A 13,372-nucleotide genomic window follows, 5' to 3' on the forward strand; every position below is an offset into this window, starting at 1 on the left:
TTGAGTGGATGGAGGAGTGAATGAATGAATGAGGCCGGTCTCCCCATTATAGGGAGAAAGGGACCCATGTTGCGGGGTAGGAAGGCGCTATTAACTGAGAGATGAGATTCGAGTCTGTTCTGCAGGCGTCGGGGAGGCCAGAGGTGGGCAGGAAACCTGAGTGACAGAAGTCAGATTGACATCCTCCAAGACTCACATCTAAGAGATCAGGTCTCATCATGACCCAGTCTGGCCCCCTTTGTCCCAAGTCTTACCTCACCTACCCCTCTCTCCCCTTCCATCACTTGGCTCCAGCCACACTGGCCTCTCAATGTCACAGACATACAAGCACACACACTGGCCTGTCAATGTCACAGACATATAAGCACACTCTGCCCCAGGGCCTTTGCACTGGCTCTTCTCCCAGCCTGGAATGCGTTCTCTCCTCACATTCCCATGGCTCGCTCCCTTCATGTCCCTCAGGTCCTTATTCACATGCCATATCAGAGAGGCCTTCACTGGCCACCCCAATTAAGACTTCAACACTCCTCAACCCTCATACCCTCTGTTCCCTGGTTTCCTTTTCTCCTTGGCATTTATCACCAGTTAACAGACTATATAATTTACTTATGTATCTTTTTATCTGTCTCCTGGGATTAGAGCAGAGCTGTCTAATAGAAACAGAATGCAAGCCAAATGTGTAATTGAAGGTTTTCTAGGGGCGCACTAAAGATTTTTAAAAAGTAAAAAGGACCCTGTGACATTAATCTTAATGATATATTTTATTTAACCCAATAGATCCAAAATATTATCGTTGCCATAGGTCATCAAATATAAAAAATACGGAGGAACCTTTTATTGTCCTCACTCTTTGAGGTCTGGTGTGCATCTCATACTTAGAACCCCATTTCGGTTTGGATGCTCCCATTTCAGGGGCCCAGGAGCCACGTGGGGCTATTGCTATTTAAATTTAATTAAAATTGAAGACAATGGCCCGGGGTTTCCTGGTTCGGATCCTGGGTGTGGACGTGGCACCGCTTGGCAAAAGCCATGCTGTGGTAGGTGTCCCACCTATAAAGTAGAGGAACATGGGCACGGATGTGAGCTCAGGGCCAGTCTTCCTCAGCAAAAAGAGGAGGATTGGTGGCCATAGTTAGCTCAGGGCTAATCTTCCTCAAGAAATAAAAAAAAAAAATTGAAGACAATGAAAATTTCAGTTCCTTGGTGGCACTTGCCACATTTCAAGGGCCCGGGAGCCACATGGGGTGGTTGGTGGCTCCTGCACTGGATAATGCGCAGGTCTAGAATGTAAAGCGAGGGTCTTTTGTCTTTTTTCTGGCGTGTTCTTTGCTGTGTGGCCAATGCCTTGAGCAGCGCCCGACGCACAGCCTGGCTCGTTAAGGAATTATTAAATGGATGGATGGATGGATGAAGGAATGGATGGAGAGGTCTGCGGACCCATTGGTGGAGAAAGGCCGTGGGGACCACCTTGGGGGGGGGGGTTCGGGTGGGATGGCGCCCCCCTGACCTCCCCCCTCCTCTCCCCCCTGCAGACCATGGCAGCAGTGACCGTGTCGGTGGCCGGGCGGAAGGCGCCCCCCCAGCCGGGCCCGGTGCCCGAGGCGGCGCAGCCTTACCTGTTCGCGCCCCGCGCGTCCAGCGTGGGGGGCCCTGGCGCGGCCCCGCAGGTGGAGTGGACGGCGCGCCGCCTGGTGTGGGTGCCCTCGGAGCTGCACGGGTTCGAGGCCGCGGCGCTGCGCGATGAGGGCGAGGAGGAGGCGGAGGTGGAGCTGGCGGAGAGCGGCCGGCGGCTGCGGCTGCCCCGGGACCAGATCCAGCGCATGAACCCCCCCAAGTTCAGCAAGGCCGAGGACATGGCCGAGCTCACGTGCCTCAACGAGGCCTCGGTGCTGCACAACCTTCGCGAGCGCTACTACTCCGGCCTCATCTATGTGAGTGGCCCCCGCCCCCGGGAGGGGTGGCCCGGGGTAGGGTGGCTGGGGGAGTGGGGGGTCAGCACCCCGCCTTGAGTTATCGCGAGGCTGCTGAGCATCTTGAGCCCACGTCGGGTGACTGTTCCTACACTTAGTTGCCAAATAGAAATTACTGGATCATCAGGCGTGCCCTGAGACCCCATTGGGGGTGTCCTGTTCTATTATTTCCCTAAAGTGTAAAAAATTCTGAATTCTCACCTAGAACGCATCCGGAGGGTTTTGAGAAAGGGCTGTGCGTCTGTAATGATAATTAATGAGAACCACTGACGGTGAAAAACTGCGTTCCAGGCATGGTGCTAAATAACTCCCATCTATTAATTCATTTCTTCTCACCTTACTCGACGTAGAGTCTGTTAGCATCCCATTCTATCTAAAAGGAAACTGAGGCCCAGAGATTTAGGAGCAATAAAAACTAATATTAATTGGGGCCGGCCCGCTGGCTTAGTGGTTAAGTTCGCACGCTCTGCTTCCACAGCCTGGGGGTCACAGATTCAGATTCCCCCCGGGTGGACCTAGCACCATTCCTCAAGCCATGCTGTGGCGGCGTCCCACATAAAATAGAGGAAGATTGGCACAGATGTGAGCTCAGGGCCAATTTTCCTCACCAGGAAAAAAAAAACCTAACATTAATTAAACATGTACTAGGCACTTTAAAATATATTGTCTCCATACATTTTCACAATTATAAAGCCTTTTGTCCCCGTTGCACAGATAGAGAAACTGAGGCACAGAAAGTTCAAGTTCCTTGACCAAGCTCACCCAGTTGGACAAGGCCCACCCGGGTAGTGTGGCTCCAGGCTCCACCCTTTTGCTGTGGTGCCTCTTAAGATTAAGACAGGATTGACGATGGTGAGGTTGACTATGGTCGTCTAATCTCTGTTAAGCATTTAATGTCTCTCATGTTATTTAATTTTTACAGCAAACAGATGATGTAAGGCAGCAGTTCTTAACCCTGCCTTCCTGTTAGAATCACTCAGGGAATTTTTCAAAAATACCAAGACCTGAGCCGCACCCCAGCCCATTTAAATCAGGCTCTCTGGGTGTGTGACGTGGGCGTTGGTATTTTTAATAAGCTTCCCGGGTGGTTCTCATGGGCAGGCAAAGCGTTGTTAAGAGCCAACAGGATTAGAGAGATCGGCAAGGAATGTCGACACTAATAATGAAAAATAATAATAATGGTGGCTGTCAAATATTTATTAAGCACTTAGAATAGCCGGGGCCTGTTATCATCACCTGATGCCCAGGAATGTTAAGTGACTTGGGTCCCACATCACACAGGCGTGAAGGAGTCGTGCTGGGCTGTGAACCCGGGCAGCTGGCCGCAGAGTCACGCTCCAGACACCAGCTTAGAGGGCTGGGGTCTCACAGCCTTGTGGTCCCACAGGGAAAATCATAAAACACATAGGTAAAAGGAAAAATGCTGGTTTTATATTTTTTTGAAAAGACAAAACTTTAAGGAGGGTAATGAGAGAATCCTTAAATAAATGATGAGATCTAGCAAAAAATAAATTTGCCGCAATATCCACCCTGTTGAGGGTCACCAAGCACAAGATTAGGATATTTTTATGAATTCTGACTCCTTTTTGGGAAGGAGGAGACCAAGGCTCTGAGAGGGCCAGTGGCTGGCTCAGGGACCCTCAGCTGGGGGTGGTGGATGTGGGATACGAGTCGAGGGCTGTCTGACCCTGGATGGGGTTGGCACCTTCTCTGGGCTGTGCTGGCCCCTCTGATTGGTCACTTGCCTTTGCAAGCCTTGAGAAAGAGGCCTCTGCCCAAGCCACTCCCCCGGATCTCACCAAAAGCAGAGAGATCAGAGGGACATCCAAAATGTTAAGCACCTTTTGCCTTTTTTTTTTTGCTGAGGAAGATTGGCCCTGAGCTAACATCTGTGCCAGTCTTCCTCTATTTTGTATATGGGATGCTGCCACAGTGTGGCTGATCAGTGGTGTAGGTCAATGCTTGGGATCTGAACCCGAGAACCTGGGCCGCCAAAGCAGAGCATGCCAAACTTAACCACTAGGCCACAGGGCCAGCCCCCGCCTTTTGCCTTTTAATAAACACTCTGAATTTTCACACCTTGTAAGGTATCTACTCTCATCCCCATCCTGCTGGTGGGGAAACTGAGCCTCAGAGTGGGCCCAGGACTTGGACTAAGCCCCACAGTTGGAGCCAGCTCAGCCAGGATTTGAACCCAGGCCGTCTGACTCCAGACCCCACATCCCATCCCTGGCCCTGGAAAGATTATTGGGAAAGTTCAGGGGGAAAAAACGGTGAGGCCTTAGGCAAGGCCAGGGCCCAGGAGCCAGAGAATGGGGGCCTGAGAAACGGAAGTGAGACGGAAGATTCCGGAAGTCCAGACGGGAGGCGAATTGGACTTTCATCATGATCAGTAGCACTTGGTGAGTGCCTGCGTTCTCCGTCGGGCGCTGTTCTAGACTTCTCTCCGATGTGATCCTGTCGGCCTCTTGCTCCCGGTCAGGCAGTGAGGTGGGGAATCTCGCGGCCTCTTCCTGCTGCGTAGAGGGGAGAAGCCCCCGGCCCGGCAGTAAACAGCTGGCATATTAGCGTGCACAGTGGCCCGGGGCCCCTGCTGAGCCCTGTGCTTGCAACACAGACTTGGGGCTGGTCCCCAGCAGCCCTGCATGGAAGCCGTGTTCCTGTGCCCGTTTGATGAGAAAATAAGACCCAAAAAGCTTAAGACACTTGCTCGACCCGCCCAGCTCGAAGACGTTGGAGGCGCGACTCCAGCTGCACCCTGCTTGTCTTCTGGCCTTTGCTTCATGAATGTTTGTTGACCGGCCAACTGGTGATGAGGAAGACCGTGTTGCCAGTGGAAAGCGGTCATCTGGGGCTTCGGAAACCCAGTTTCTGCCTCTTATAGGCTCTTCGGCCTTGGGTCGTGCAGGGTCTTGGTCCCCTCGCTGAGATGCTTGGGGCAGGAAGGGACCCATGGGGGCACTCAGGATCCCCTCTGCTCCTGGATGGTGGGCGTTTAAAGCCCCATTTTCCAGGGCTGGAAACTGAGGCTGGGAGAGGGTGAGTCCCTTGCAAGCTCGAAACCCAGGATGACGTGGCTTCGAAGTCTGGGGAGCTCTTAGGGCCCGGGTGGGGGCGGGTTACGAGAGTCTCGGGACCTTGGGATGCATTTACGGGCCCCGCCTTGGGCTGGCTGGGTTTTATTCATTATCTCCCTTAATCCCCGCGGCCTGGGTAACGAGGTGGGGAGTGTCGTTCCGGTTTCCCAAGGAGGAAACCGAGACTGTGGGGACAGTCGCTGGGCTGAGGAGAGGTGGAGGCGGGAGGTGGACCCGGGGGGACCCGAGGGCTGGGGCGGCCCCCCCAGACCCTCCCTTGGGTTCCCCCAGCCGTGTCCCGGAGACTCGGGGTGTCCCTGACCCTCTCTGGGTGCACGAGCCTCTGCCCTTTGTCCCCGGGCCTTGGCAGCCGGCTCAGGTTGCCATCCCGGGTGTCGCCCTGGTGACAGGTGTGGCAGGAGGAGGGGGCTGGCGTGGGGAGGGGGTTCCTCCGCCAGCAGCGGGGCCCGGGCGCCAGCAGCCATGAGGTACCTGCCCGGGGAATGTGGCCTGGCCGCCCCGCCCGCCCTCACAGAGCCTGGAGCTCCCGGGAGCGGCTGTTCCAGGAGGGGAGGGCGGGTACCCCGCAAACCGGTTGTTCTGCTCCGGGCCACCCACCCACCCACCCACCCGCCTGGCCGCCTTAAAAGGTTGGCCCCTGGGAGCCAGCGGCTGCGGCGGTGGCCACGCCCGGCTGTGCTGTCTGGGAGCTCAGCGCTCCAGCTCCTAGACAACAAGTAACCAGCTAACCAGCTAACGAGCTAAATAGCTGACTAGCTGGCTGAGAGCTAACTGGTTTACTAGTTAACTTCCTAAGCCCCTAAGCAGCTGACTCTCTGGCTAGTTGAGCTGGCTGATTCCGGCTGGCTTAGAGAGTTAGCTCTCTGGGTTGGTTTAACTAGTTGACCCGCCAGCTCTCTAGCTGTCTCACTGCCTTTCCGTGTCCTGAGCATGTCTCGTCCACCTGCTGTGCCCCGTGAGCTGGCACAGGTCACAGTTTAGTTACAGGGGCCCGAACCTAGGCCCCACGGGGTGGGGGTGGGGTGTGGACCAATTCGGGGAGTTCGTGAACTTGGATGCAAAAAAAAAAAATAAGGGACGTCTTGATGTCCACGCACCTGGAACCTGAAACGTGGCCTCTCCCGCCATCCAAGGGTCCCCTCAGCGACGGCGGGGGAGGCAGGACCCGCGAGTCTGTCATCGGTAGAAACACAGACATGTTCCTGTCACTGCCGATACTGCGAGCACCTTTCTGGGGATTTTCTGTGCGTGTTCAAACAAATACACAAAAATGTCTATTTCCAACCCTTCCACCACGACAGCCCTCTCCTGCTCTCTTTTCACCTGATGACGTTTAGGACGGGGTCCCGCGTCTGTGCCCTGAGACCCGAGTGGGCACCCATCGCAGGAACACGCCTCTAGGCCATTTCCAGTCTTTGTCCATTATTTTGCTGGAACGCATAAGCTTGCACGTGGTCAGGGTGAACCCTCTCCTTGCAGCACCTTCGTGCAATTTGGAAAGATTTTTTGTCCCCACTGTCAGCCTTAAAATATCTGTAATAAACGATCAAATCTACATTGTCACGGTGTGAATGGCAACCCCTTTGATAGATGTCCTTGGGCAGTGTGCAACCTGCCCAGCCGGACATGGCAGTCCCGTGCTGCCCTCTGGGCCACAGGTGGGCAGCTCAGGCGCTCTCCCTTCTTGCCCGCTGCAGACGTACTCCGGCCTTTTCTGTGTGGTCATCAATCCATACAAGCAGCTCCCCATCTACACGGAGGCCATCGTGGAGATGTACCGGGGCAAGAAGCGGCACGAAGTGCCACCGCACGTGTACGCGGTGACCGAGGGGGCCTACCGAAGCATGCTCCAGGGTGAGTGTGGGGCTGGGGCTGCTGGGGCGGGGGCGCCCTTCCATGGGGGCCGGACTGGGGGCCAGGATTGATGCCACGTCAAGGAGTTTGGACTCTGTGAGGCTTCTCTCGGGGGACAGGAGGGGACACGAATGGAGGGCCGGGTGGGTGGGACTCAGGCCTGTCAGACGGGCCCATTTCTTTCTATCTCAGTGTCCACCCTTCTCTCAAGTATCATTAGGAGCCAGTTGGTGCCAGGATTCTGCAGAAATTTCTCTACAGATAGTAATGTTGTTGATATGATCTCCATTGTCGGGGGGGAATGGTAGCCCTTTAAAAGATACACAGTATGGGGTTGCTGGGTACGGCTGGGCAGGTTGTACACTGCACAAGGATGTCCATCAAGAGGGCTGCCCTTCACCCCATGACAAGGTTGATCGGTCCTAGCAAAATGACATAATTCACAAGTGATACACGTAATGCACTCAGTATATATTTATTCCATGTCATCTAGTTTAATAAATATTTTGTATATATTAAAATACATATTAAATATTTTAAAGTTTTTATCTTCCTATCCTATGATGTATAATAGTGTGCCGCAGTGTATTTATGTTGTACATATTATACTTAGGTCATTTAACGGATGCTATATTTCTTTTTCTTTCTTTTTTTTTGGTGAGGAAGATTGGCCCTGAGCTAACATCTGTTGCCAATCTTCCTTTTTTTTTCTCCCCAAAGCCCCAGTGCATAGTTGTATATCCTAGTTGTAGGTTGTTCTAGTTCTTCTATGTGGGCCGCCGCCTCAGCATGGCTTGATGAGTGGTGCTAGGTCTGTACCCAGGATCTGAACCAGTGAACCCTGGGCTGCCAAAGTGGAGGGCGAGAACGTAACCGCTGGGCCCTGGGCCGGCCCATCAGCCGTGATTATAGACTCGTTGTTACGTCTCAGGAGTAACCGTACAATAACGTCGGGGGAGCGCCAGGCACTTTTCACTGATTAACACATTTAACCCTGCAGCAACCCTGTGAAGTGGGTGTGCCCATTATTCCTGGTTTCCAGATGGGGAAACTGAGGCACAGAGCAGTCCAGTTGCTGCCCACTGGTGGGTGGGTGGCAGAGGTGGGTTTAGAACCCAGGGCCCCTGAGCGCTGCCTCCCTGTAGGTAACACTGTGTATCCTGTCCTCCCCCTGGGCCGGATGAGCAAGTTTTGACGTGGCCCCCCTGGGTTCTAACAGCCCGTGCCGACTCAGCCTCTTGCATTCTGTGTGGCCCTGGGAAAGCAGCTGTCCCTTTCTGAGCTTCTGTTTCCTCACCTCATCATCAAATGGAGACGATAAACCTCAACTGAGCACATTCATTCAACAAACTTCAATTTGAGCGCCTACTATGTGCCGCCTCGTGCTGCGTGTGTGAGATTCAAAGACACGAGCGAGATCCTGGACCCCAGGGCTCAGCCCCGGATGCAAAGCAGCCCACAAAACCAAATTATACACTCGCTAGGATATGAAAACCTTTTGAACATTCTGTCTGACTTCTGACTATAGCCCTGCGAGGTAGGGGCTATTTCGAGCCTCATTTTTCAGATGGGGAAACTGAGGCACAGAGCACCTCAGAGACTGGCCCGAGGTCACACAGCAAGACCTTGAACCTACATCCGTCTGGCTGCCAAACCAGGCTGCTAACTCTGACATCCTGTTGAATGTACCCTCTCTCTCCGACTTAAAACCACCCAGGGGCCCCCGCCCCGCTTAACCACCATCCATCCCTTTAATTATGACCTCCGAACCCATCTGCCCTCTCCAGCTCCCTCCCCCGGCCTCCCTGGCCTCCTTTCTCCAACATCTCCAACTCCGTCCCACCGCAGGGCCTTTGCACTGGCTGTGCCTCTGCCTGGAACTGGTGCGTTAGGGCTGAACTGAAACGCCGCCTCTTCTGAGAAGCCCTCCTGGCCTTCCACTCCTCCCCTCAGTCCCTTCTTGTTACTTGACACCAGGGTTTCTCAATCCTGGCTCTGTGGACATTTGGGGCTGGATGACTCTTTGTCGTGGGGGCCATCCTGTGCATTGTGGGAGGTTGAGCAGCATCCCTGGGCTCTACCACTGGACGCTGGTAGGACCCCTGCCCCGATGGTGACTATCAACAATGTCTCTAGGTGTTGCCAACTGTCAGATCATCTTCCGTTTAGTGTGTGTCTTTTTTTTTTTTGGTGAGGAAGATTGGCCCTGAGCTAACATCCGTGCCCATCTTCCTCTATTTTGTATTGGCTTGATGAGCACTGTACAGGCCCGCCCCCAGGATCCAAACCCGTGAACCCGGGCCGCGAAAGCGGAGTGCCGAACTTAACTGCTACACCACCGGACCGGCCCCCTGGTTTATAAGCTTTTTGTCCCTCAGACGCTCCATGAGGGAGGGGACCTTGCAGCGCCCACGGTCCTTGGCGCCTGGCACTTAATAGTCGGTCAGTGTGCATTTGTTGAAGGGTTGTGTCTGGCCCAGGGCGAGCGCAGGGGGAGGTGGCGGGGACCGAGCTGTGCTCTCTGCCCTCGAGTTGGGCACATGACCCACCAACGGGCCACCAGTCACCTCACTACCGCCTTGTGGCCTGTTTTATGTCTGAGGCTGAGACCCTGGGGCCAGGATCTCGCTCTTGTGTCTTTGAGGGCACCCAGCCCCAGGGGGCACCCAGCGGGGGCTCACGTGGAAGTTGGTTGAATGAACTCCATTCTGTTTAGTTGGAGTTTATTGTCTCCATTTGACAGGTGAGGAAACGGAAGCTCAGAGAGGCACAGCTGCTTTCCCAGGGCCACACAGCAGGCATGAGGCTGAGTCCGAGTGGAGTATTAGAATCCGGGAGGGTCACACATCAAAACTCAAGCTTGGGGGCTGGCCCCGTGGCCGAGTGGTTGAGTTCACGTGCTCTGCTTCAGCAGCCTGGGATTCACCGGTTCGGACCCTGGGTGTGGACATGGCACTGCTCATCAAGCCATGCTGAGGCAGCGTCCCACATAGAACTAGAAGGACTTACAACCAGGATATACAGCTGTGTGCTGGGGCTTTGGGGAGAAAAAAAGAAAAAAGAGGAAGATTGGCAACAGATGTTAGCTCAGGGCCAATCTTCCTCACCAAAAATAAATAAAAGCATACCTTTAAAAAAAAAAAAAGCAAGCTTTTCTTTACCTCTTGGGAATGACTTTGAAAAGTGGGCAGCCAGCGTAAGGGGCCAGGGTCCTGCTGGAGAAACCCTCCCAGGTGACACGTCCCCCTCTGTTCCCTACAGATCGTGAGGATCAGTCTATTCTCTGCACGTGAGTAATCCAGAGGGACTTCCTGGAGGAGGCGGGGGTGCCGGCTGGGCGTGGCTCTGCTTGGAATGGGTGGGGCTTACCTGGCACCCCTTTTGCTTCCCGTTGTCCCCCCACAGTGGGGAGTCTGGGGCCGGGAAGACGGAAAACACCAAGAAGGTCATCCAGTACCTGGCCCACGTGGCCTCGTCCCCCAAGGGCAGGAAGGAGCCAGGCGTTCCGGTGAGTGACCTGCCCCGGGACGTGCTGTGGACGCTGCCACCAGCACTGTCCCCTCCAGCTCTGGCTCTGCTTCCCCCCAGAATCCCCTAGCCCCCAACCTCCCATGGAGGGCCACAGTTGGGGGCCTTCTCCTGGCTGCCCATGCCACCTGTGCACCTACTACACGCCTGACATAGCGCTGGGAGCAGAGGCAGGGCGGACGCAGAAACGCGAGGGCCAGTTCTTGGTCTTGTTGGCCCTGGGAACCCTGCCTGGCACATAGTGGGTGCTTCCATTCCTGAGCACCCACTATGTGCCGGGCCTGGTTTGGGTACCTGCGGTGCGCAGGTTTGCTTTCTAAGTGAGCGTTTATATAGGGCCAGGCCCTCGGCTCACATGCACCTGACACTCTAGCGAGGTTGGTGTTGTTTCCCGCCTTAAAGATGAGAAACTGAATGTGTGGCAGGGGGAGTGGGTAGTCAGAGGTCACACCCCCAGAAAGGGCTCGAGTGGGTTCAAACCTGCGCGATGTGGTCCCACCAGGCCACCCCGCTCCACCCGCCCAGTTGCCCCAGCCCCTCGCATCTCCCCGTGCCCCGCCCCCACTGAGCCCGCCGGTTCACCTGTGTGTCTGTCCACGTTCCATGTGCTGTGTCCTGGTCCATGTCTCGTGTCCCGTGACTTCCTCAGGCCTCCGTCAGCTCCGTGTCTTATGTGAGTAGCTGGGAATCACCTCAAAGCATGCCGCCTGGGTCACCCCATCCCACGGTCTTCCTGGCAGACAGGGCCTGAGGCACCTACTATGTGCCTGCGGGGCCCCGCCCTGTCATTTAATGCCACCCTACTGTGTGCACATGGGGCCCCCACTGCTGTGTATGGCAGTCCTAATGCGTGCAACCAGGGCCCATGCTGCCATTTGCTGCAGTCCTACTGTGCGTGTGCAGCTGCACACTGCTGTTTCTGTCAGCCCTACTGTGTGAGTGCAGACTCTGTGGGCCCAGATACCAATAAGAAACAACCCAGAGACTGTTTATTGCTGATCTGCTCAGTGTGCGTAGACGGGGCGCACAGACACCAGGAATTCACACAACCCGGAGACCCACACAGCCATTTGTTGCAGGCCTACTGGGTACACCCAGCTCAGGCTAGTCTCTGCCGGCGTACGGGGAATTTAAAGAAATCGTGGGCGCCCTTGGGAGCCTGGCTCGAAAGGGGATTCCTGCTCACTGAGGACCCATGATGCGTTGGGCTCCTTGCTGGGCGTTGAGGGATAAAGACGGATTCGCTGAATGGATGATGTGAGCAACTGAATTACACGCTTTTGGGGCTCCTGGCTTGGTTGGGGAAGAGAGGGCGTTCATTGACCGCCTCCTGTTAACGAGAAAGGCAGATCTCCATCCGTCTCTGCTCAGAGTAAAAGCCTTCTCATTCTTGCTGCTTCACGGGGTGCAATGAGGGGGGTGGTAGGAACCGGTCCCTCAGACGCTCGCCTTCCAGCCTATGAGCGCCACGAGAGCCCGATCCTGTCTGTCCTATTGGCTGCTGCTTTCTAACACCGAGGACAATCTCTGGCACATAGTAGCCACTCACTGCACAGTTTTTCAATGAGTGGACGGCTTAGCTAGGAACATAAACAAATGTATCGAGGTCTCCTATGTGCCAAGCCACACGCCCTTCTTTGCATACGTTTGTTCACTTGACAAAGCCATTTGCTTAGCTGAGATTGTTTCGTTGTAACATATGCAAGATGTAGCGTGACAGAAGACACATGGGCTGACATTTATTGAGCACCTACCATGTGCCTGGTTCGGCCGCCAGCGTGGCTGTAGGGAAGTTCGGAGTAAGATCCCTACTCGCGGATCAGCCTGGTTGAGGAAGGAAACCAGCATTTCTTGAGCGCCCACTGTGTGCCAGGCAGTTTGAAACACTTTACATAGAAAATATAGATTTTTTTCCTTAATTAAAATTCCACAAGTAATACATAAGTGTGTAGTCACTGTAATATCAACAAAAAAATCAGAAAAAGTGAAATTCTTCTTTCCTCCTTTCAGTCCCCCTTTCTTGGAATGGCTTACACTGTTGACAGTTTGGTGTGTATCCTTGTAGACTTTCTCCAAATGTTTACGAACATGTACATATACCTGTAGAAATGGGAGTCTCGTTTTGTGGTGTTTTTTTCTTGATTTATTTTTTATTAATGGGATCCCTTTGTGGGTATTGTTCTGCAACTCGTCTTTTTCGTTTTGTTTTGTTTGCACTCAACAATGTATCTTAGAGATGTTTCCTTGTTCCCTTCACAATAGACTGAAGGGCAAGACCCGGATGTGAATGTGGGGAAGAGGGCACACACGCAGACACACAAAGACTCCTCACACACAGACACTCAGTCAGCTGCAACACAGGCCCCTGAGCCAGGCCAGCCCCGCCCCGTCTCACTGATGTGCCGTCTCCCACCCCCAGGGTGAGCTGGAGCGGCAGCTTCTCCAGGCCAACCCTGTCCTGGAGGCCTTCGGCAACGCCAAGACCGTGAAGAACGACAACTCCTCCCGATTCGTGAGTGACAGCGACACGGGGTGGGGGGGCAGAGGGGGTGAGGGCAAGATGTGTGGACCTGCTGAGGGAGGAGGGGCTGGGGGCCTGGACTCCTGGGTCTGAGGGAGGAGGGGCTGGGGGCCTGGACCCCTGGGTCTGAGGGAGGAGGGGCTGGGGCTGGACTCCTGGGTCTGAGGGAGGAGGGGCTGGGGCTGGACTCCTGGGTCTGAGGGAGGAGGGGCTGGGGCTGGACCCCTGGGTCTGAGGGAGGAGGGGCTGGGGCTGGACCCCTGGGTCTGAGGGAGGAGGGGCTGGGACCAGCGTCCTGAGGAAAGGAGTCCTAGGAGCCTGGCCCTTGGGTTCCCCAGGGAGCCCTCTGGGACCTTTTGCCTGGGGGGGTTCAGGCGGACAAGGAGAGTGGAGGGCAGGCC

The 13,372-nt window shown here is 54.8% G+C and overlaps 1 protein-coding gene across 11 annotated transcripts in view; it reads left to right on the forward strand.

Annotated features, from left to right (window-relative positions):
* MYH14 (myosin heavy chain 14) overlaps positions 1-13,372 on the forward strand; it is a 101,292-nt gene that overhangs the window by 17,674 nt on the left and 70,246 nt on the right. For 7 of the 11 annotated variants that reach the window (XM_070224755.1, XM_070224760.1, XM_070224757.1 and 4 more), the window contains 6 exons: positions 1,533-1,931; positions 6,766-6,922; positions 10,184-10,211; positions 10,328-10,430; positions 11,100-11,123; positions 12,870-12,962. In XM_070224755.1, the coding sequence (XP_070080856.1) occupies positions 1,533-1,931; positions 6,766-6,922; positions 10,184-10,211; positions 10,328-10,430; positions 11,100-11,123; positions 12,870-12,962 (804 nt within the window). The remainder of the gene's footprint in view (positions 1-1,532; positions 1,932-6,765; positions 6,923-10,183; positions 10,212-10,327; positions 10,431-11,099; positions 11,124-12,869; positions 12,963-13,372) is intronic. The other 4 variants (XM_070224754.1, XM_070224759.1, XM_070224758.1 and 1 more) reach the window with 1 other exon arrangement.

This window comes from Equus caballus, chromosome 10 (genome assembly GCF_041296265.1).
Source record: "Equus caballus isolate H_3958 breed thoroughbred chromosome 10, TB-T2T, whole genome shotgun sequence".
NCBI classification, from domain to species: Eukaryota; Metazoa; Chordata; class Mammalia; order Perissodactyla; family Equidae; genus Equus; species Equus caballus.